General features: G+C 41.6%; 2 protein-coding genes across 4 annotated transcripts; one reads left to right on the top strand and one right to left on the bottom strand.

Annotated features, from left to right (window-relative positions):
- The first annotated feature begins 2,533 nt into the window (after nt 1-2,533).
- si:dkey-97a13.12 (caskin-2) lies at nt 2,534-6,781 on the top strand. The gene is made up of 5 exons (XM_050056933.1): nt 2,534-2,663; nt 2,894-2,925; nt 3,427-3,594; nt 5,158-5,249; nt 5,921-6,781. The coding sequence occupies exons 1-5, from the start codon at nt 2,597-2,599 to the stop codon at nt 6,168-6,170; spliced, it is 609 nt and encodes a 202-aa protein (XP_049912890.1). The 5' UTR covers nt 2,534-2,596; the 3' UTR covers nt 6,171-6,781.
- Nucleotides 6,782-8,870: 2,089 nt separating this feature from the next.
- On the bottom strand, nt 8,871-24,500 carry mybl1 (v-myb avian myeloblastosis viral oncogene homolog-like 1). 3 transcript variants are annotated; one of them, XM_050057267.1, is made up of 16 exons: nt 24,087-24,500; nt 20,349-20,448; nt 20,059-20,130; nt 19,701-19,793; nt 18,715-18,935; nt 17,758-17,959; nt 17,594-17,668; nt 17,212-17,322; nt 15,587-15,826; nt 15,102-15,494; nt 14,840-14,979; nt 14,594-14,708; nt 14,349-14,465; nt 14,088-14,192; nt 13,437-13,628; nt 8,871-12,826 (listed from the first exon to the last, which is right to left on the bottom strand). In XM_050057267.1, exons 1-16 carry the CDS (start codon nt 24,107-24,109, stop codon nt 12,701-12,703), a joined length of 2,325 nt encoding a protein of 774 aa, XP_049913224.1. In that variant the 5' UTR covers nt 24,110-24,500; the 3' UTR covers nt 8,871-12,700. The 3 variants fall into 3 exon arrangements, with proteins under 3 accessions (XP_049913224.1, XP_049913225.1, XP_049913226.1); XM_050057268.1 differs by having other exon boundaries at nt 15,102-15,476; XM_050057269.1 differs by lacking the exon at nt 17,212-17,322.
- Nucleotides 24,501-25,405: the final 905 nt, after the last annotated feature.

Raw genomic sequence — 25,405 nt, 5'->3', positions numbered from 1 at the left:
CACAATTACTTGAGATATTATCGAAGTTACAATATGGTCAAGTGCAATATCCAAATCACAGCAGCTGCACATTTTTTGAAAAAGGTCAAATGTGTCACAACAGGGTGTATACAGGTCTTAAATGTCTTAAATTCAATGTTACAACAAGGCCGTACATGTCATTAAATAGTCTTACATTTGAATTTGTGAGGCATGAACTATTACAAACATTTTATCTAATTTCATTTATCAGTTTTTATTTTTATTTGTGAAAATGAGTGAAGCCTTTCTGGTTAAGAATGCACATTTCTAATGTTACAAATCTTTTAAAAAAAAACCTATTATACAGTCATTTTACTTCATGAATAATTGAATGACTATTTCTAACCCAAAATTAAAAAAAAAAAAAAAACTTCATGAATAATTGAATGACTATTTCTAACCCAAAATTAAAAAAAAAAAAAAAAGAAAGAAAGAAAAAATAAGAAAACAAACAAGACAAAGATAACAGTATCTGAAAAGGAGTAGGTAGAAATAACATTTGTGTCCCTACCCCTTTCTTACATTTCTTCTTTTAACTCATATATTATTTCAACAAATTCCCAAATTTATTTACAACCAATATACGACTATCCCCAATCTATTCACCGCCCAATTAATAAATAAGTAATAAACCCAGTTTATTTACAGTCCATGTACCACCCAGTGTTACAAAATAAACATGCACTCCCCTCTTTTTTGTATAGTTTTTTTATATAGATTTGTATTTGTGCCTTGTTTCAACTTATCACGCAGCCCATTCCACAAGTCCACCCCAAACACTGAAATACACACTCTTCTTAGTTGTACGAATACATTGTTTTTTTTAAATTAAATTCTCCTCTCAAATTATAACCATGAATATTTGCACTTATCTGTTGGCAAAATGTAGACTGACTTAACTCACTCTAATAACCATACTCCTATGTAAGACTTACTGCCATGCTTTAATTAGTTAAACATGATTTGTCCAAAAATCTGTCCTAAATTTGGTTAATATGTGTCTTGAACGCATCTTAAAAAGCATTAAATTTAACAGACTGACACCTGTGGACATCCTGAACATGCCCTTATAATAATGATGTATAATGATGCACTGTGGTGCTGTGGCCTACAGATTTATATTCCACACATAAAGGAACATACTTACTTGGTCGTACCTCAGCAAAAATCACATCATAATCATTTTTATATTTTTTCTTTCAGTGTAAATGAAATGCAGAAATCACTATTCCCACTCAAATCTGTCAAAATAATCACAATATGATTTTTGTACCCTAATTTTTGACAGCAGTCCTGGTTTGTCTCAACAGATGAATGCATGAACGTGGAGGAGCTCAGTGTTCATGTGTTTCTCCTTCCTAGAAGTAAACATCATTGCTTTTCTAAGCGGCTTAGCTGTGGTTTTTGGTTATGTAAAGGCTTTGCTTTGGCCTTGGCGTCTAGACTGGAGGCATCACACTGAATTAGGAGCAGTCAGAAGTGTTGGAGACAGCTAACAAAAAAAGAAAGCTCAAGTATGCACAGCGTTTTGTTCTCCACAGGTATGTTAATGTGCTGCCTGTTGTGAAAAAGACTGATCTGAGAGTCAGAGGGGGTGCAGGCCAAACAAGTGTTTTGTAGAACGACTGAGGCCAAAGAAATTTAGGTTAATAGCTGTCTCATCCATTTACAGGTGTTTACACAAACACACAAAGCTTATCCACAGCTCCTCTGACAGGATTTCAACCTCAGATCCTGTTGATAATGATTGCAATGAAATAAGGTGATAAAGTTTTTCTGCACTTTAAGTTCATTGGCTCTCAGTTTTATAATAGTTGCAGCAAACTTTCATGGCTCACATATGATCGTCTGGCTCAGTGATCACTCATGTTATTGATGGATGCTTTTTAATCGCTGACACAAGCTCACAGCCAAGCTCCATCGCACCAGAGCGGGAGAGGGGAGGTGTGTGTGTGTGTGTGTGTGTGTGTGTGTGTGTGTGGGTGTGTGTGTGGGTGTGTGTGCAGGGTGGGTTCAATCACCATCTGTTGAGCAGTCCACCACCCCGTCCCAAGCCCATTCATCTTTGTCCCTGCTCACCCAGGCCACTGGAAAATGGGACACAGTCAATAACCCTAAATCAATCAAGCACTCATGACGAGGTGGAATTATGAATTCTCATCCACGTCAGGCGAGCGGTGGCAGCGGCCTCTAAACTTCTCTCGCATGTGACCAGATGGTCAAAGAACAATAGGCACTGGCATGAAGATGAGGTGGTCAAGCACGAACTCTGAGTTGAAGACTACTGAATATTAAAAACAGATCTGTATTTGCTGACATTTACTCTTAAAGATTTAAAACCCAGCTATTACTGTAATAATCAAACACTTTTCTTCCAAACACTGATATCTGATTTGTCCGCAGTCTTGTGCTGTGCATGTTTGTGTGTGTGTTATTCCCCAGGAAGGACGTGTTGTTGCTTGTGTCCAGCTCCAGTCAGTGCTGCAGCGGATTAGTCAGCTGCATTTATCTGAAGGTAGAGCAGAGAGGAGTGCAGGAGCTTCGGTCAGTGTGCAAGTGTCAGTGTATCTTCAAGATGCAGCGTATCTACATGCACAGCAATGAGCACTTTGAAGTCTTCACCACTGTCCTTGCTCCTCAAGGTGAGTGGAATCATGTCTGCAGTGAAGTGTGACATCATTTTGTCATTGTTAGGGAGAGCAAGATGGGATATCAGTGCCAGATGATTAATAAATAATGGGGGTAGCTTGTTTGTTTACTCATTTACTGAAGGACATGGTTACAGAGATACTTATGTAGGTGCATTTATGTGAAGAAATGCTTATGTACATTTGCATATAACATTTTTGCTGATTCATTTTCCCTCTCACAGGGAGGTATCGATACAGAGCAGAAGCTGAAAAGGCAAGTTAAACCATTCAATTATGCATCTAATATGCACTGATGATAATGTAGCATTGGCTGCTGGTTGTTAATTCAACATCATGTGAATCTTAAACAGCAGATACATGAATCAAAACTTACTGTTTTCTAAGTAAAATTGATATGAGATGACATTGATGTTATGTAAAGTTGGTCAATTTCCTGTGCCTCCATTATGTGTTTGATTAATCTAATTCCTTCGACAAACACGGACCATATTTAGGAGGAACAGATAATGAAGAGTAGACCCAGATTTAGGGTTTCTATTTAACTGCACCGCCCGTTAATCTCTGACACATAATCCTCTCCATTCACTGAGTCTGACCTGTAGACTGCAGAGAGCGACACAGACAGTAACTGCAGCTTTAATCAGTGCAACAAAAAGGAAAAGCATCAAACTGCACCTTATTTAAATTCAGTTTTAGATTACATTATAAATGCAAAGTCAGAATAACTGGATGTAGCTCTCCCTTTGTCCATTAGATGGTAGTGGTGCACAGCTACAGGCCCCACTGGCCAGATGAGCTGGAACTGTCCCCTGGTGACGTCATCCTGGTGCTGTCCAAACATGAGGAGGAGAGGTGGTTTGGGCGGCTGCAGGACGGCCAGCAGGGCTACTTCCCCGCCTCCTGTGTGATGGAGCTGAGCCAGGTTGGTTGGCTGCCCGATGAATGTGCTCAGCAATGCAGCATTACTGGATGGTGTTGTTGCTGCTGCTTAATGTCACAAGGCAGATTGCACTTCCTGTTCTGTTTCTCCACAGAAGTGTAGGTTTTTAATCACCATGAAACATTTTGTTTCTCAATCAGCTTCTTCGTGAGCACTGGGATTGTACTCGGACACATTATTTTCTGCCAAAGTCAGAACATATTTTAACCGAGATATTTCTTTCAGTGTTGTTTTGCGGAGCTAGTTTCAGAGTGATAACTTTTAATAAATAATACATAAGGAAGTCTGATAAAATAACCTGATGATGTCACAGTGGTGTCATTAGGTCACTTCAGCTTTGGCCTGAGAATCAAAATTAAATTTAAAAAGCCTGCATTATAACCTGGAGCAGAAAGCTATTTCACTTTTAAACATTCTCTTTTTAATACCCCTTAAAAGTTATGAAGAAATACTTCATATTTTGAATAGCGGCTTTAAAGGGTAACTTAAGTATTTTTCAGTTTGGCTCCTTTTCCCATATTTTTGTGTTTAAGTGACCATCAGAACAAGAGTTTTTGAACTTGGTCGAGTACTGAGCAAGAGCTCCGCAGCCAGCATCTACAAAACAGGCTGCAATGTAACCACTTGGGGCAATTATGCACCGTCAGTTTACGCCCACCGAAAGTGCTTGTTTTTGCTACTGACAGGCTCAGATTATTGCCATAAGTGTCTGAAAGGATCCCTACAAAGATAGACCTTTTTGTCAAACAGTAAGATCCTTTTATTTAACCAGGAACAGCCCCTAAAATCATCATCGGCAAGCTAACCAGATTCCATTTAAAAAAACAGCAATTTTATCACTGTAAAACACACATCATTCAAAGTCGACAGAAACAAATTAAAACTCACAAAAGCCATGTTGGTTCATCTTTCCACTGTTTCAACAATCAACAACTATGGTTTGGTTTAAATAAACCCTTAATTCACCCAGTTAGATGTGAAAATATGCTGATTCTATACATGCTTAAATTACTGTTTATTTGAATGGAGTCTGGTGTTTTGACAACAGCGACTCTGGGGCTGTTTCTAGTCTAACAGAAAAGGATCTTTCTTTTAAATAAAGAGGTCTAACTCTGTAGGGATCCTCTCCATCATGTTGTCAGACACGTAGACTAGTAGGTACACTTTGATAAACAAGCTTACCACATGCCAGTATGCATTTAGGGCAGTAAGTAAGTAAATTAAGTGGCAATGTTTTTTTGTGTGAATATAGTAAATATAAGTATAGTTACTTTTTTCCAAACATCATTTAATTTGTGTTTTGATATAGAATTGGTTAAAAATGTTCTGTCCTGCAATCAAACCATACAAATAAATTTCCATTTCTGCACTGCTACTGTCTAAGTAGAGAAATAACAGCAAGATAAAATCAAAGGAATCTGAGCTGTCACTGTGATTTTGGGTGAAAATAGTGGATAAGAGAAGATACCAGAGGAAGTGTACCGTTTATTTCAGAACATCTGCACAACAGTTTTAACTCAAACACACTCAATGGTTCCCTCTCAGGTGAATCTTCCTCCAAAAGCCCTGCGAAGGAGTATATCTCTGAGGAGCTCGGCCTGGGACAACGACTCAGGTGTACGCAGCAGACATGGAAAGTAAGTGTTCAACACATACGGCAGCAACAACAAACACACACACACACATCCCCCTCGACGAGTGCATGCACACACATCAAGCAAACACCCAGCAGCTGTTGTACCAGCGAACCCGCACACATCCCCCATCCCCAAATCCCATCTCACTGCTCTCCGCCCAGCGCCCCTGAACAGGTGGCCCCCCTCGTCCCTCATTAGATAACAAAGCACACTGATTACTAACCCCGCTGAACACACACACACGCACACACACACACACACTATCTAGTCAATCCCCTCTCACTGCAATGCATCTCATTAAAGAGGAGCAGGAGGGAAAGACCTTTTCGTTTTCCATCCTAAATGATACGAAAATGTTTGACCGCTAAAATCAAAATGTTATGAAAATATCTACGATTGTTCGTCAAATAACTTTTCGTCAAAGCTATAATCAGTGTAGCACAAGTTGTCTGATAGGATACTGTGTCCCCCCCTGCAGTTTATTTGACAGTAGGGGGCATTTATTTTTGACAGCCTGCCACTGAACCTTGCTCACTCACTCACATAAACACACACACACCACACAGAGCCCTCTGTACAGCTCCGTGCCTGTCTTGTCTGCTAGCGGTGGAATTTGGGTCATGAGGAATAAACAGGGCCTTTGTGTTTGTTATTTCCTCTTTGTCCCCCAGTGGACACATTCGGCAGGCACTCAGGAGGGGGAGCAGAGGAGTTGGAGGAGGAGGAGCGGGGCTGGATGGGGGCCAAGGCGAGAGCGAGGGCCCCTTCCTGGTGCGGAGGCCCCAGAACCCTGTGCCTCAGCCCGTGGCCTCCCAACCTCAGACACACCGATCCCCGAGCCTGCTCCACAGGATCTTGTCCAAGTGCCGGAAAAAGAGTGAATGCCAGGGAGCTACAAACGGGGCCTTCGAGGGCGACTAAGAGGCCCTCCTCTTTGTCCTGGGTGGCTGAGCCGAGTTCACTTTGGTGGGGGTAGTACGTGTGTGAATGGAGGAACCTCTGAAATGTAAAAAGACAGGTCTTGAATATGCTGATATGGGCTGGTGCTCATTTCCATACCAGGTATTCTTGACTTGGCTGCATTTCTAGAATCGGGGGGTCGAATTGGGAGTGTGCAAACTTAATCAGCGATGTCACAGCAGGATGTTTTTCCCATTACATTCAATGGACTATGCCTGGTGTGACATCACTGATGGGGGTGTTGCCACAAGTGCAACATGTTTGAATGTAGGGAGCTGAGCAGCTGCTATTTCTGCCCTGTTTTTCCAGCATGGCAACATGACATGCCAGGCTTAGCTTTGAATGTATAATAACTATATAATCTTTGCAATCATATGTGTAAAGAAACAGGAGTTCAGTGAAGCAATAAGATGCTCAACAGATGTAGCCTTTTTCTATGATAATTAAGATGAATGTTTTCATTGTCTGTGCACATTTTGTTCCACCATTCATGTTTCTTAACCTCATCTGCTCATGTAAAGCTGTTAATATATATGTACTTTGCTGCTTAATATGTAATTATTATGATGATTATAAACCAGTATACCCTTACTAGCTGATGTATTTTTACTTCAGTGGAAACATGCCTCCATATATTACCTCATACTTCAGCTCCTGTTCATTTTCCTTTGAACACACTGGGCCTCCCTCCTATTTACCAGTGCCGGAGGAGAAAAAAAAAAACTCTCTCAAGCGAGAGGAAGTGTGATTGAGGTCTGCTGAAAGCCTCGCCAAAGGACCAGGGATTGTGCCGGTTGCCGGGGCAACGCTAAAACAGCTCTCAGAAGTCGCATGTTGTCTTCTTCATCCGTGGTGCCTCCCAGCGTGTCCCGGTAGCCGGGGTCTCTATAGGGTGGGCTGTAGATTACCTCCTTCCCCGGGACACAAACACCAAACCTAATCCCTAACCTTGGCCTTGACCTCCGTGGGGGAAACACACTCCTCCTCCTCCCCCACCGTTTGATATTCACTGTTGTATAATCCTTTGTAATAAAGGCTGTAGGAGGCAGTCACTCTGGGGCCAGGGTTTGGGCGGCATGTCGTGCACAGGGAAGGGTGTAAATGTTACAAAGAGAGACAGCTCCACTGGTGCTCTGAGCAAACTCTGATTCATGAGGAGAATATTTGTGTGGGCCTTTCTGCCGCCGTTACTGTTATCTAGAGCTTGTGACTCTCACTTTTAAACAGAGGGAGGGGAATTACTGAGATTATTGCATGTTTACTTTCTGTCCTACGATGACTTCATATGAGAGGATATAAAACAAGATAACGTGCACTTCCCTTAATGAGATATGTGTCTGAAAAGGAGGCACATAAAAGAAGTAAATGCCACTTATCTTAAAGGTATCAGCTCCTGGGAGTATAAGTGGTGGCTAAGTACTCACATATTTTTTTCAAATTCAGATAAGGTCACATTACTTGAAAGTAAACCATCTACTGTGCATGTACATTCAAAACATGACAAATGCCCGCTCAAAATTGGAGCCTGACTTACCTCACACACTGACACACACAAGTGGAAACAGTGACCTATATAGGGTGGAAAGGCCAGGGTCCAATTTTGACACACACACACACACACTCCCAGGGCTGTCGACTCTCCCGCCTAAAAGTGTCCTATCCATGCTGTGTTGTGCTGGGTGTCTTCGGGGGGATGGGGGGGAGGGTTAGGGTAACAGGGTGCCTGCCAGATGACTGCTCTGTCAGCCCAATAATGGCCTGCCATCTGTTGTCTAGCATACACAAAGGCAAACAGTGCGCGTGTGTGAGAGTTTGTGTGCTTGCTTTCGGGCGTGTGCTCCAGAGAGGAAGGCAGGGGAGGTTTGGTCAGTCGCCTGCAGGCTCTGTTTCATGTCTTCAGTGTGCTAGGTAGACATGAAACTGAACACGCACACACACCTTACTGAGTCCATGAACAACTGACTCATGGAGCTTGAGGATGTATAAATGGTACCAGACCTGTTGTGGATGCCAAAAATGGGTGGTGCAGACTATGGCGTGTCAAGTTTTACAGCATATTCAAATAAAAAGATGGACAATATAATTCAGTTTTGCGTTCTGCATGCCACAGGTATCTATGTGTCTACATGTCAGTAAGTCACTTTACTCTCAAACGTGCTCCCTTTAAACACACGCACGAAGCATAAGGTGGAGGGGCTGCTGCCAATAACCAATTAAATGCCAAAAGGTCGCTGACATCTTTCAACTCAAGTGCGGGTCACCCAAGAACAAAAGACCCTCTTGTACAAGAACGAGAGCGAAGGGAGGACAGATTGATTAAGTGGACATGGCGTGCATGCGGCGCCCGTGTGTTTATGTGCACATTGTTTGTATGCATGTGCACCACGGCTGCTCCTTCAGCATAAGGCAAGTCGTCACGTCCTTTGCCTCCCTCCGTTTTGGGGGGCAATTGAGTGAATGGGCCTGTAAAACCAACAGCCCCGAGGACAAAGGAGCCCGGGGGCATTAAGTCATGGGTGAGTGGGCCCCTTTAGGGCCAGCAGCTGACCCTGTGGAGAGGCCTCTTGTTCTGATGGAGGGGGCTCGTGTCTCTGGACCCCAGGCCAAGTTGACAGCATCCCAACATATACATACACACATGACAGGGGGGGTTCAGCTTAAACCACTCTATCAGTTGTCAGTCCCACACCCAAGCTATCCACCTGCATGGCTGTCAGCTCCACCTATGGACAAGTGACAGGATTAAGGTGGAAGATTTGGATTTCCAGTGTCCTTAAAAAAAAATTAAAGGAATCTGTTTTTGGCAAGAGCTCAAGAGATTGCTACGCCTGCTGTGAGCATGTCAGACAAACCAAAGGATCATAAGAAATCTTTATTATGTGGGAAATAGCATGTAACCTGTTCTAATTTGTACAGGGGCAGTTGGCAGAGAAGGTGAGCTCGGCTTGGTTTCAAAACAGAGTTCAAAACGCTGTAGATGTCATGCAACAAATGCATTTATTTTTCCAAATTAAGTACATGGTTACAAAGACAGTTGGCAGGATTTCTATGGTACCTTGGTTATGATTTCAACTGAAAATGCTACAAAAAAAAAAAAAAAAAAAAACACAGAGCGAGTGTTACACCTGTGATTCACCTCGTCAGTTAAAGCAAAGTCCAGCATCTTGTGTATTGCTCATGCATAACTACAGTAGTATATAACAGCTGCTACTATCCTGTATATATGTACTTAATTCCCTCAAAACCTATGATGTTACATGGCCAAATGTTGTTAACGTATAAACATGTTAACAAATGGAATGTACAAACACAAGTCAAACCAACAAACAGAACAAACGACACAATTATATACAGATCAGACACATCGCAGCCACCAGATCCAAACGTCTCACGTGGATGTTTGTCTACTTTCTGTTTTAGAGTTGCACACTCCTGATCTTTCCACTTGATCTCCCTGACAAGATTCCCTTCTTATTCTCACTCAAATGCTTAATGCAGGATAATCCAGATTATAACTAATACTGGACCCACTAATGCCGATAATACAAAGAAGACCATTTATAGCTGTAGTGTCCCTTCGGCAGATTACGTTTCAGAAGGGTTAAAAATGACATGAATCAGCTGGAAGCACAGTGCAGTACATTTCTTCAGAGTCACACCCAAATCCGTGCATATTTACATTTTGTTCTTACGCAGTGTCAAATAATGAGCGAGCAGGTAAAGGTTTAGGGTCTTGCTCAAGGGCGTTTCAGCAGGATATCTGAGTTATAGGACGGTCTGTGTTAGCTGTGTTGTCGCTCAAAGCCATCTGTCTATAAAAATGTTAAGGTAAGGCTTCGATGTAGTGTGTTTAAACACGCATTTCTGCAGCAGAACAGGAGAAGAGAACATGTTAAAATCGAGCAGCAGGATCATAATGTCAGCATTCGTTACAAAACGGGGAGACAACCATCTAACACGCAAACACACACCATAAAACAAAAATAAGGACAAGAGCTACATCATTAGAATGAACAAACATTTAAAATTAAATGATGAGTAAAAAGTGCAATTTGTCTATGATTAGAGGTCGGAGATGGAGTCCTGCTACCTAAGAGCGGAGAACACATTTGAATCAAAGAAAGAAAATGTCCTATCTATATGTTACAAGATCACAGATACGACTACACGATGATTATTTGCTAGATCTTGCCTGATCAGGAAGAGAAATTAAAATTAGTGGCAGTGCACGTTCTTCTAACTTGGAGTAATGAAACTGTAGCCCAATCCTGATTTTGAAAGAGAAAAGACAATAAAATTCTTCAATAATTTCTCTTAAATGTCTTTCTTTTTTTTTTTTAGAAATAAATAAATTAGTAGACATTAAATAAATAAAACCTACAGCCTTCACAATAAAAACTAAATCCTTCTCGGCCAAATGCTTGTTGTAGAACACTGATGATATGAAAACTGCTCAGTATCAAAGCAATGGTGACCATTCATTTTCTGTTACAAAGAGAACTGTTTTAGAGCAGGTGAGGGTTTTTAGGCTGTTTTGTCAGCAAAGTTAAACTTATTAAAAAAAAAATAAAAAAAAAAAACTCACGGTGTCCGATTTATATTAATATCTAAGCTTTAGAGCTGTCAGATAATAAATAAAACAAACAGAAATAAACATTAAGGTACCCTTCCATTATTGAGGTTCTTACACATGTACATTGCAATGAAATACATTCAACCGATGTCTCGACGGACACTATGGCCTTGGAAAGGAAACGAGTTGTTAAACAAAGATACCATCACAAGTGCTATCCAGTTTGCCCTTAAACACACTGCTCCTTTCTCAGCAGTGAAATCAACTCAGTAGTGCAATACTGACAGTTTCTTACTAACATCCTCAAAAAAAGTTCACATCACCATGGATAGGCATTCAGCAATGTAACGCTGCCGTCATGAAAAAACCACGTAACCGCACTTCTGTTTCTGTAATGTCAAAGCAATGGTTATTCTGGACTGTGTGTGTCTAGGTAACCCTCTGAGACCCGTGTTGGCGCTCCCTGTCTTTAGAGGCTGTAGTGGTACCAACCATGTCGTGGTAACTTGTCAGGAAGGAGGCTAAAAATAACACTCCAATGTTAGGCTAAATTTTGGCAAGGACGACAATGGGTTCTATGGACACCGACAAGTCTCCCATGTAAAGACACGCCCACTTTATGCGGGCCAGGGGGCTACCTGGTTCGGACACAGGGTGGGGGGTTCGAACTCTAGGGTTTGGGAGCCCCTCTAGGCGGAGTTTGCATGTTCTCCCTGTGTCAGTGTGGGTTATCTCTGGGTGCTCCGGCTTCCTCCCACAGTCCAAAGACATGCAGGTTAATTGGTGACTCTAAATTACCCATAAGTGTGAATGGTTGTCTGTCTCTATGTGTCAGCCCTGTGATAGTCTGGTGACCTGTCCAGGGTGTACCCCGCCTCTCGCCCAGTGTCAGCTGCGATAGGCTCCAGCCCCCCGCGACCCTCAAGAGGATAAGCGGTTATGGAAACTGAATGAATAAATAAATGTGTAATATTCGCTGATAGTGTTTGAAAATTACGCATAATGGGTCCCTTCAGTCTCGGAATTGCATAAATTGGGAAAGTTTTGAAGACGTAATCGATGATGGGAGTAGACATCATATACTTCCATTATAATGTTTTAAGCCCTTATACAATCTAATCTTTCACATTTGGAATAGGCGCCTAACCAAACACAAGTTCATAACAGATTTATTACTAGTAAAACTGGACACACAGTGCTAAGCTGCATCTCAAATAATCTTCAGGATCTCTGCTATGCCACTTCTATGTGGCATTCACTACTGACCTGCAAACTCCCCCTAAAACTCACCTGTCTCCTCTAAACAAGACAAAAAGGGGTCTATGGTGGGTCTCAGAGAGTTAAAAACCCATGGTGTGATTTTAAAAATACAATGGTGTCAATACAAAGCTGCGAATTTTTGCATGTACGTGGTTTTTTATCTGACAACAGCGACAGGGCAGTTTAGCAAAACAAGCTGGAGGAGATACACAATGAGTAGCGTTACATTATAAAACGTCTTTCTTGTCATTTAAACAATATATTAACAATATAAAACTCAGAAGCAGCCACTGCTATTAATAAACACTCTATGTCTATAGCCTACTGTATGTGTAGGTTGTTTTCAACATTACTGACTAGTGCAGGAAAAACATTCTAGCCTTATCATATCTGTACAAAACTGCTTACTTTGCCAGGTTGTGTATATTCAAAGGAAAATACATACCTATAAACAAGAAACTACTTGGGCAGTGACCTTGAAATGTGTTTAAAAACCAGCAGCCATGCCTTTTTGTGGTCGTCCGTGGCAGTGCATTTCTGCTTCAAAAGAAAAACTAAAATCATTTGTCTTCACTGGATTGTCTCTTACTGGGTTCAGTGGAGGTTTTAGTTGTTGGACGGGGTGTAGTAGTGTTGCCTGCGCAGCAAGGGGACGTCTTTAAAGCACAAGGGCTCTTGAGGTAGAGCCAGAAGACGTGTAGGGGGTCAGGTACTGACGGGCCTGTTCTGTCATGATCAGCTGGTCCTCTGTCTTCCCATAAACCACTGCTTCCCAATCACTCACCTGCAGAGAAGGCATGTTACAATGACAGCTGTTCATATTAAACATGGCTTAAGATTCACATAATGAGGTAAACATACGTAAAAGTAATCCATGTGAGCAAAAACCTCAGGCTTCAGATTGTTCCGAGTGCTGTTTCCATCGGTTTTTTTTCTACATTTGAGACAAGCTAACGTCAGCTTGTGATGGACTTTTTCACTACTGCAAGTGTTTACTTTACATACACTACACTAAACTGCTACATGTAGCTACATGCTAACATCAGGGAAACATTTAATCTTGATTGCCGTGGTTAATTTCTCTCTAATTTGGGATCATATTTCTGATTGAACATGTCTGCTTGTTTTCAGAAGCTTTTATAGGTGATTTTTCAGGGAAAATGGTGCCGCTATACTCCATTAAAATCATTCCCCTGCTGCAATGACGTTGCAGAAGACCCGGAAAAGCTGACCAATTAGAGCCAACTGGGCTTATTTGGGAGGGGAGCTGCCAAAATGGAGCGTTTCAGACAGAGTGAACATTAAAGCATGTAAACATGTTCTAGTAGAAAATCAAAACACAGGTATGAACCTGAAAATGAGCAAACTAGGTCCCCTTTAATGACTTTACGTACCTGTACAACAGTGTGTTTTGGTGCTTTGTGGGAGGAGAGAAGCTTCTTCATCCGAGGGCTGGTAAAGCGATGAGGATGAACAGGGACTAGTGAGGTCTCCTCTCGCCCGGAAGTCAAAGAACGGCTACACTCTTCTTGCTCAGAGATTGAGGTGACCAATGAAGAGCCTGACAGTAAACTTTCATCTGGCACCTGGCAAATAACAGATTTAATAAATGAAATAGTTACATAGAAGGAACTATACAAGTGATGATGATGCTGAATTTAAAGGGTGACTTCGGTCCTGTCCAACCTTGACCCAATTTTCCCATGTTTTTGTGTCTATGTGACTGATGGCCACAACAAGTACTGATCGAGACCACTGCAGCCAGCAGCCAGAAAAACAGGGTGCACTGTAACCATTCAGGGCATGTCCACTAAAAGTGCTTTTTTTCTGCCACTTACAGGCTTCTGAGCCAATACATTTACAGTTTGTATATAGAAACCAGTTTACCAGTACAATCACACCTCACTATTGTTAGACACTAAGAATGTTTTTAGGGCTATGTGCCCTTCTTCTTCACATATCCATGTTATCTACTGATTCTATCTATTTTTCTCATGTAGTTACAGAATCTGAAGCTGTTATCTTAAACCAGTATTGAGACTTACTTGTGCATTGTTAAGCTGCTCTTGAAAGAGTTGGACATTTAGGCAGTCTTTTCCCCAGGGGTCCAGCACAAGAGACTTGCGCACCTTTCTCGCTGGGCCATCAATCTGAAATCAAAGGACCAAGATATAAATAACAGCAAATGCTCCACAGTTTTGACTCCACACTATGAGTAAGCTCAGTAAAAAGTATTTGTTTCTCCAAAATAACAGAGAGAAGGTAGTATAGTTCCATGATGGAAAACATGTGCATGCTACACATACATTATGTTTCCACGCTCTGTAGTCTGGTTGGATGTCTGCTCTGTTAAAGATGTCGGCTCCAGTCTCCTGCTTCAGAACTTCTCGAATGTCCTCTTCTAGAAATGCCAACGGCTGTGGCTGAAAAACAAAAACATACACATGATTATTATCACAAGCTCATGCAGCCATATATAGCAGAAAATAATAAAAAGGTTATCACAATAAAGGTAAATAAAAAATGCACACAGCCACATTTGACCTCTCACCTCCATCTTCAGTGGCCCATGCATTTTCTCCTGGGCAGCCAAAGCGTTCTTGAAGGGAGTCGGCGTCCGCGGGGTTGGAATCATGACAGTTTTACGGATTTTGGGGGTCTGCAAACTAGAGAGGTGACAGAAGATATTCAACACCGGGCACTCCTAGTTAAAAAATTCTTACGGAAAATTCCCACAATGCATAGCAATCTTCTGGCTTTTATACCAGCTCTTGTGGGATGTGTTTAATATATTTACCCATCATTCTCTTTCTGGTGCTTAGGTGTGGTTTCTTTGTGGAGCGGCGTGTTGAGGAGACATCTCTGGCCACACACAGGGGTTGAGGTGAGGGCGGGATTTTCCAGATTCAGATGCTCCGAACCTGATATGTTGCAGAACTGGAAAACACACAGACACGGCATATTAGCCAAATGACTAATGCGACCTCAGTATAACAACTCTACAAGGAAGTAGTCAGCTGGGGTGTGGTTTAGGGTGTGTAGAGAGAGAAAACATTTACTCGTGACGGTGAGAATGGCAGTGACTTTGTGGGTGTTTTCTTGGGAGAATTTGAGATATTCTCCAAGAAGGAGGAGCAGGTCCTGTCACATGAAGGAGACGGTTCCCCCCTCTCTCTTCTCCTCCTCCTCCCAATGGATGACTGGGTGGGTTTGGATGAGTTGATAGGAGTCAGGGAGGTGACGCCGCTCAGACTAAATGGAGCACAGCTCTTATCACGACCAGAAATGGCGTTCGGAGTGTTGACTGTGTAGCCCATTGAACTGTCAATCGTCCGCTCTTGCAGGAGAGTGGTGTACCCTGCCTGGTTGTGCCTGGGTGGTGTCGCTGACTCTGACAAGTCGAAACTGGCCACGTCACTCCACGCCACAGGGTCCTGCAGAGCAAAACACATCTACAGAAGATCTTTAATACATTCATGACTTTTGTTTAAAATATTCATACAGGGATACATTTGCTCTCCACTCTGCTCCTTCTGTTACTCACTGAGTCAATAAGCTCCATGGTTTCTGCAAACTCCGGTATGGTCTGCAGGGTCGAGAGCACGGTGCTGGCCTCTACAGCCAGGAACTTGCTGGGCGAGACAGGAAGCTGTGGTGGAGGTCCTTGGGGGATCTCAGGGCTCCTCCAGGGCCTTCTCTCTGCCTGCTCCTCGAGGCTGCTGTTACTTCTAGTCATTGTGTCATCTGACACACTGTCGGACCAGGATGAGTACTGCTCTGCACTCTGAGGGGGCAGGATGAGAGAATAAGGGTGTTAGAACTCTGACTCCAGCAGCAAAGTGGTGTCTGATTAAAGCTGCAGTTGGTAACTTTTATGAAAATAACTTTGTGTCATATTCGCTGAGAGTGTCACTATATTCTGAACGAGGTACTGTACATGAGGCAGATGATCTGTGAAAAAATCATGCCCCTCCTCCTCTTCCTACTACTTGTACTAGCATTTGCTAGAATCTACTGCAGCACATGGACAACTACCCATCAGAGCCGAGGAATCTCTCAAACAGCTGTCAATCCTCTCAATCACTGTTTGTGCGCCACTAAACTCTCAAACTAGCCAGCGCTGATAAAATATAAATCAAGTTTTGTGACTGCATTACAAATTTCTCACCTCAAATGTTTTCAGAAACATATTTTAGTGTACTGTTTAGCTGTAAAATGAGAGAGTTGTGACAGAGCACTAAGCACCGCCCACCTGCCGGACCAACTGTCTCATCTTCTAATGCCATTAAAAGTGCCACAAGACAATCAAGTAGGCAGGAGTATGATTTTTTTCACACATTATCTGTCTCATTCTCTGCGTGAAGTTTCAGCAAATATTAATAAAAACGTTATTTTGTATAAAAGTTATCAACTATAGCTTTAAATGGTGTGATCTGTAGATGTTAAATAATATTACTCTAAATTTGGATCAGTTTTAAAATTATCTGGTACTAAGAAAGTGTGGGGAACACAGGTGATATTACAACATATCAATCTTGACCAGTCAATCATTCAGTATGAAGTCACTGACTGTGAAGACAAATGACATGAATGAGTGAAGAAGAGTGAATTAAATGTGAAAACAGTGTCAGGAGAAACAGAATAGGAACAGGAGAGACAGAGGAGAGTGCTTGGTTCAAACTGCTGGCTGAGCGTGGGCATGGGGGTGAGGACTAGAGGGGATGACGGAGCAGGTTTGGAACGATGGTAATGGGGGTAGGTGGGGCGGCTACCAAGCACAGCTTCAGGCCAGTCTGAATGAGTAGCAAGATGGGGAAGGCAGTTACTATAGCAACACTACAGCAAATCAGGCTACAGCTAGCATACGTGAGAGCCAGTCATGTTTTCACATGTATACACTGCAAAAAGTCTATTTAGTCTCAAGTCTTAAAATCTTGATTTGAGAATTTTCTGTGAACCAGTGTTTAGTGCGAGGTGAAGAAAAAACACCTGATTCAAGAAAACTGATAATTTTATCTCTTAATCTCATTTTGATTTGATTTCAAGACTCAATGTTTGATTAGATAATATAAAATATTAAAAATGACTTTTTACAGTGTATGTTAGCTGCAAACACACGCAGGCTATGCTGACTAAGTATGCAAACACACGTTCGGAGTGTGTTCTTACACGTTGACCTCTGCACTGCACTTGTCGCTGGACTTCATTCTCTGCTGACATAAGCAGCAGCTCAAGCTCCTTAATTCTTTGCTCTCTGTCAGGATCATCCAGGCAGGATGGCTGAAATAAACAAACGTCAGGGAGGAGAGGTCGAGAAGGACAGGAGGAAAGGAAGAAGTTAAAAAATAAACAGACAAAAAACAGATTTACACACACAAAATTTTTACAGGAGCATTTAAGATTTTGAATGTTAGGTGAAAATAACGGGACATTCAAGTGCTTGATTTGAAGTCCAGAGTTAGCGATCACAAAGGTAATTACAGAAAGTCCAGAAAATAAAGAGGGTGACAAGCTTTCCCACTGGCATGCAATGAAACACACAAAGACTCACCAACATGAAGCCTGAATTATCAGGAAGACCGTCCATCAGGTGTCCGCTGTGAGGATCATAAGGATATCCCCCCATCTAAAATACAAAGGACCACATTTAAATACAGACAACAAATAAAGTAAATCATAACACCATATAGAGTAGAGTGTGGAAGGGAACTGGACCTGGTTGGGTCCCGGTATAGGCAGGGGACTGTGGTCACAGTGCTGGGACTCTGTTGGAGTTTGAGGACACGGTCTGTGTTGGCGTCTCTTTGCTCCAGCATGAGAGGAAGTGAAACTCTTGCAGCCATCTTGCAGGTACCCCTCATGCTCCACCTTCCTCCTCATGGTAGAGTTCCAATGGTTCTTGATGGAGTTGTCCGTCCTGTTGGGCAGAAAAATCAGTAGTATTTCAGCAAATTACACTATTGCATGACTCAGGCTACATCCACACTAATACATTTTTTATTTAAACAGCGTAACTATTGCTACATTTATGCTGAGCATCCACATTACTCCAGTGTTTTGGAACCCCTAAAATGGCTGACCCCATTTTAGTTTTTAGATTATGGGGTTGAGTTTTCATCTGGACAGGTACAAAGGGAGACTTTTGAAAACACTGATGCACCCGCATTCACTTCCTAAATGGGGCTTATCAGTCACGAAGTGCCAAGCCAAAACGTTATAGCTACGTCTGCATACCTTTTGTAATTTTATCCTTCTTGTGTGGGTATGTCGGTCTCATTGCCGTGGCTTCCTCTGGTGATAGATAATGCTGCCAGTACCACTCTGAAATGTTGCTGTATTTGCATTGCAACAACTGCAATTGCACCTTGTTGTTGGTCCAAGCAAAGAATTATCTGGTCTTACTTTTCGCCATCTCCGTAGTACTTTCTATAACCAAGCAGTGAAGCAGAGTAGACAATCTACTTCCTATTTACATCGGCACACACATGCCAAGTGTACATGAAGGTCATGTGATATGTGTTCCAGGTCAGTTTGAATTGATGGAGATAATCTGAAATTATGCTAAAGCGCTTGTGTGTACAGAGATCATTTTCATTTTAAAACGGCACTGCTGAATGAACACATATTAATGTGCATGTAGCTAGTGCAATGTGTGCACAAGATTATATTTACCGTCCAGGAAGAAGCTTGGAGATCTCTGCCCAGCGGTTGCCAAGGCGCTTGTGGGCCTCATAGATGATTCGGTCCTCTTCCTGAGTCCATGAAGACTTCTTCACCTCTGGGTTGAGGTGGTTGTGCCACCGTTCGCGGCACTGCTTTCCAATCCTTCCCTGGAGGTGCTTGGCGATCACAGACCAACGCTTGGGGCCGTACTTGTGCACCAGGTCAATAACCTGCACAAATATCACCAGTGGAGAAACATTTATTGCACAGTTTTATTTCTAAATCAGAAACTTAAAATATATACACTGCTGCATATTGTGGTAGTTTTCTCTGCTGTTTTTAGGAAAGGATGGAGTAAGGCCTTAACTGGCTTCATTCAAACTACAAGCTTGTATAAAGAAGGAAATCACATCATTCTATTTTTCTCATTTAGAGCCAACAGCAGCGCCAGTGTTTACAGAGCTTTGACTGAAGCAGCAGCAGCAGCGCGGCTTGTTTGACTGTCTCCGTCAAGACTGAAAAATGCTGTGACGTCGCCATTGGCAACACAGGCTGTTATTGATAGGTCTCGGTTTCTATGATGATGCCAAGATTTTAGAGGAATGAGATGCCATTCTTGACATTCTCAAAGAATCGTGATCCATTTAAGGAATGCATTGTTCATCTCAGGGCTGGCGAACATACTGCAGCTTCACTCTGTACAAAGAAGGCTTGGCTCTAGTGACTTGGAAAGTCTGTGTTTTATTAGGGATGACGTAGTGGAGCATTTACTTTCCATAAAAAAAAAAGGAAGCTAAGGCCAAGAGGGTTTTAGCGGGAAGTAAGCTTGCACATGTGCTCATTAGTTGGAAGGTAAAAAATGCATTGCTTATTGTAGCATTTGTGTTTGTATTGTGTTGCTCTGCTGCTCTCGACAGTCCCTGCAGCTTCTTTCTGCCTCCCCTATCATTTGCCTACTTTACCCTCCAGAACAGGAAACTCCCAGCTCCTCTTACCTTTTGATCCTCCTCTTTTGTCCAGGGTCCTTTCACCAGCTCTGGGTTGAGCACCTTCTGCCAGCGGTGCTGACATTGGCCATCTGTCCTCCCCTGTGACACAGCCGCACAAAGCACAACACCCCATTACACCACAGTTACACCAACTCCTGACAGCTGTATATAAATCTGCCTCTCCGGTCACTGCTCCTACCATGATGTTAATTATGAGATTACTAAATGGTTTGCATGGTCATTAAGTGTTAGAATGGAAAGAGATAGACCAATATGACATAAAGCAGTAAGATATTACTGTTAATATTCAAACAGTTTTGCCTGCATCGTATTACACAATGCAGACATCACATTACATACTTACTGGAAAAAAGTTAGCGATTAGTTTCCAGGAGTCAGTTCCATGCTGCTCTACTAGTTTTTTCAGCTTTTCATCCTGAGAAGAAGAAAAAAAGAGACCTCCTGAGGAACTTCCAGCATCCACATTCACACACTGTCTACTTTAGGGTTCCCCTAAGATGTGTGAAGCACACACTTAAGTACGTTATTACTTGCAAGAAGATGAAATACAAATCTTATGCAGTACAAAGTCCCCATTTCACTCAAATAGTCTACAACCCCCCAAAACCTTACTTGTGCCTCTGATAAACTTACCTCATCTCGGGACCACTTTACTTTACACAGGGTCTTTTTATCTTTGCTCTTCTCTTTGCTCTCTGGGTCTGTGGAGTGTAGCTCTTCATCCTCATCATTGCTAAAAAAAATATGCAGGGATACAGAGAAAGGGAAGTAAAAGAAGAGAAGAAACTGTTAGTTGTGCCAAAACTTTTCTTTTATCTTATATTATCTTTACTGTAACTGTGCTTTTATGGCTGCGCAGACCTGTTCTCTCATCCAGTGCATTTCATTGTACCTTTGACCTTAACCTGCAGACTAATAAAGTAAAACTGAAACTAAAACTGAACTGAACTCTTTACAAGGTCAATGTAAGCAAGAATACTAGGATGAGTATGGAACTGCATGGAAAGCGCTCAAGTGTGAGTTATACTGTATTTCTGCGTCAGCTCTATGCAGAGTCTATGCCGTACATGGCCTACGCCATGTCTGTGTCACTCTGCAGTTACACCTCCAAAACACTAGTCAGCGTCAGGGTTTCTATGAACTGCTGTAAAGTTTAGCTGATCCAAAACACACATTAAACACACATTAAACATGGCTTAATAGAGACAACTTCAAACACAAGTGCACAAATCAGCTTCACTAGAACTCAGCATTTACAGACATTACACTTGTCTTTATTTGGACACATTTTCCCCACAAATACAACATGCTAATGTTTTTAGCACAAGCCTATGGCATTTTACATTGTATAAATTAGCCTAGCAGCTAGCAGACTTTTTCGCTACTCATATGAAGCCAGGGACAACAGCAACATTTAACAAAGGTAATGTAACACAATTCGGCTCCATTACAACTCACAAGATTCACCGACAAAACAACGGTCTGATACTAAACATGTTTTCCAAACAAATATAACATGCTAACGTAATTAGCAAAAGCCTATGGCATTTTACATTGTATAGATTAGCCCACATATAGCGGAGATTTCCTCCACTTATCTGAAGCCAGGATAAATCATCAATAATAATTAATAATAATGTTAGTATCTTAGTTCTATCAATACGTAATGTAGTCAAATGCTCAGTAAAGCTGTATCCAGATTAGTCATAAAATGTATGCTTATACAAATGCAAACATGTAGGCTAAAGCTCTCTGCTTGTTAAGGCTATTCTTTGCATATGCAAGTTCTCAAGGTAAAGGAGAGCAGTACAGAAAGGTGCAAGAAGAGCAAGTATTAGATAGGCTCTGCTTTAAGTAGGCATTCACTTCTTCTATTAAGTCTGAAAATTATTCAAGAACTGAAACGATACTACAGCATTGACTCTGACATCGCACTGAAACTACGGTAAGCCAGTTATTATACAGAAATGGATAAGAGTAAATAATACAAATTTACTACAAAATGTAATAGTCTGCTTTCATAACAGACTATGTCGATTCAAATAAACAATACGGAAATGTAACAATCAGATAATTAAATAAATAAATAAAATATAATTATGGATTGCATAGAAATGGGTTTGTCAGACTGGTGGGTCTCAATATGAGACATAACAACACTGTAAGAGCACAACAGAGCTTTCACTTTAGAGATTTAGGGGATAACTGTTTTTAACAAACCTTGACAGAATATAAAGGAAAGAAAGAAACAACTTGTACTTGTACATGACTGCATACAAAAACACAAAATTCCTCTCTACTGACACAAGAAGTTGGCAGGTAGCACTGTACTTCTGTGTTCCCACAAAACCTGCTGCTGGGCAACACTTTCTTTGTGGCTGTGGAGAAGAATTTAATAAATGGAGGAGAAATTAAGTTATCTGTTATGGAGAGCTGTTACTGTAAAGCAGATCTTGCCAATCACGCAGGCCCTTAACCACACACAAAGGGGTCTCATATCAGACTGTGTATGAAAGGTCGTCTTCAGTGTGGAAATTTGAACATGGCAACTGAATTTTGGTGTGACCTGACTTCTTCACCAGAGCAAAGAGAAGTGGGGAAAGTGAGTCTGGAGCTTTAGCTGAGCAGGAAGGAGGGGAGTAAGTGGGCCGGAGGAAAGGGGCGATCCCACATCAACAGGCTCTTTCACCTCCAGAGGTGTGTGAGTGTGTGTGTGTCATTGAGATGGAGGAGGCGGTGCGCTGGGGTGTGGTCAGGGGAATGGCAAAGTCCTAACGGTCCAGTTGTTCAAAAAGTTTTCAAAAAAACAGGCAGACTTATATAACCTCTTTGCACTTGGAGTAATAACAACGTAGTATTAAAATGTGCTTTAAAAGTTTTAAAAGGAACCATTTTAGTGTCACGTGAACACCTCAGAGGCAGCAAAACAAACAGACACTGATGTACCAAACATTCATCGTCAGTTTGTTTACTTCATCAGTCATAAACAGTTCAAAGGATATTGTAAAATACAGGACATGCATTCCCCAGGTCAAACCCTGAGCTATTCTAATTGTGAGAGGAAAGAGCCGCCCATCTTTCTCCAGATGTGAACACAAGGAGAGGTATGTGAAGGGGGCAGGGCACAAAAGTAGCACCATCCACTAGCCAAATGCTGGTAAAATATGTGGCTGGTAGATTTCTTTCTCTCACTAACCCCAAAAAAAGTCTGCAGCCTGGAATGGGGTTAATTTAGATATTAAACAATTCAACTATTAGTTCAAGCACAATGCTATTTCCCACAGCCCCATGTCACATCTTCAAATGGCTTGTTTGTCCACCCAAACACCCAAAGATTTATTTACAGTCAGATAAAACTGGAAATAGTGACTGATCTTCACATCTGATAAACTGGAATCACTAAATTTTGCTTCATAAACGACTAAAACAACTCACTTGTTACATAAATTGTTGGCAATTCATATTATTTTGACCAACTAATCAGTTAATTAACTTATAGTTCCTGCACAAATTGTGTTTTTTAACTAACACTTGATTGCAAATACCCTTTTTATTGTGCACCTGGCTGTTGTTAGATGTAAATAGTTAATGTGCTGCGGCCTTGGTGGTCATACAGTTTAACAAGCCAGTATAACTTATCAAGTCTAACCACAAACCACAACATCTGCTTGTTTTCTCAGGTACTTTTCCTACTGAGGTTTGTGAAAAACTAAGAAGAGCTTTGGGGCTTGGCATTAACAAGATGTTCCAAGAAGACCAGAATGATAAAAATCAGAATAGAAAAACACAGGAAACATTTGATCTGATCCAGATTTTTGTGTGTTAGTTTGTCTTTGATTAAGAGACTATATCTTACCAGGTAAAACGTTTATTTATTGACAACTAATTTGACTGCTTTGTTAAGTAATGTTTACAGGGATGCTGCTATTACATAACTGCTGTTTGACAATAGGCTGCAATGAGCTGATAATGAGCTCCCATGCGTGGCAATAATATCATGCAAAGTATACTGTATTATTCCAACAATAGTAATACTTGCAAGGTATACATTTGGATGTATAGTGTTGTTTGTATTTTACACTATCCATACCTATGTTCAGGCTAGTTTGAGAGGTTATTAACCATTAAATATAATATATCTATTAACTAACTGGTGCATTTCATGAGCTAACATTACCATTCATAATCTTGTATGTTGACCTCGTTACAGTCTGACTCTGCAGGTGCACATGCTCTGCTGTCAAAGATGAGACCTGCAGCCCCTTTTATAAGCACACTGATAGTAAAACCTATCTAAGGTTATCTTGTGTTGCATAGAGGCACTGGTGGCTGTGGCAAACAGATAGCAAAGTGCTTATTGCTGGCACTCACCTGCGTGGTTTCACGTTGTCCATGACAGTCGATAGGATGATTGAAGCTTTTCAGAGACGAACCTGTGGTTTGGCAGCTGTCTAAAATCCCACATTAATAGATGTTTATCCATAGAAATCGCTGTAAGTCATCGCTGGCTTCCTCTGATACACAGCAGCATCTAGCTAGCAGCATTCGGCTAGCCAGTTAGCTAACTTAGTGTACAGTCCATAACGTTACGCTTAGTTTGGGAAAGCTGTACTAACTGTCGATAACATCTTTCTAAAGAAAAGCGTCACTATCTCTTCTGTTACTTGTTTCCGAAACGTCAATATCGCAACACAAAAACCCGATATAAAGTATAAAAGACTAACACAGTACTCTCATTACCCGCTGTCCGGGCTGTTTCTATCTTACTTGTCTGTACTTCTATTTGGCGTTATGATTTTTGTCCATCCCGCCGATTCTCGCGCCCAGCCCTCTGCACAGGCGGCCTCGCTCCTGATTGGTCAGGAATGGGGCTGTGAAAAGAGGAGTCGGTACTCGAAACTGATTGGGCAGAAAATGAGGAGAGGCTCGTCTGTGATTGGTCGGAAGTGGGAGGTGGGTTAGTTTGATTGGTTGAAAACGTGAGAAGGCGGGTGTTAAGTTAGACAACTGTACTGTCACCTTCTGCACTGATGCAGCAGAATGGGTCTTTTCATTAAGGCGGTGGTGGCTCAAAGTTGGGTGCGGGGACTTTCGGGGGCTCTTTCAGGGGGTTTCAGGGGGTTCCCAGCACCACAAGTTCACTGGAGGCAAGCATGATAATCCATTCTCCGATTTTGTCCGTGTTATCTGCAGTGCTGAGATGATATTTTGTGTTAATATTTAGGAACACATATTCATACAAGCAGATATTTCTACTGAACATATATTTTTTTTTTAGATCAAATAATCCACATATAAATTTGAATGCACTGTGCATTTGAACTGACATCATTGTGGTTCCTTGCAAGGGATAGACATTATTATGATGATTCACACAGTAATTGCATCATATTTAATGAGGTTAAGACGTTTGGTATGAGATTCATACCGATGTTACAGATAATATGTAGACTACAACATTCAAACTGACACAGATAACACAATATATCCTTTCGTTTTGACAGGCAGCTCCTGCATATCCATAGTGCACTCTGCAGCTCCTTTAAATTGTGTTTTGCTGACACCTTGTGGACAAACCTTTGGCATCTGCACTGCTTATTGGTTTCATGCATATAAAGCCAAAATGACAGTATTAGTACAACTGGAAATGTCTTCTATTTATATGTTACATAAGGTTTATGTTTCTTTTA

This window comes from Epinephelus moara, chromosome 11 (genome assembly GCF_006386435.1).
Source record: "Epinephelus moara isolate mb chromosome 11, YSFRI_EMoa_1.0, whole genome shotgun sequence".
NCBI lineage: Eukaryota > Metazoa > Chordata > Actinopteri > Perciformes > Serranidae > Epinephelus > Epinephelus moara.
Note: the sequence above shows the minus strand (reverse complement) of the source record. Positions and strands in the feature narration are given on the sequence as shown.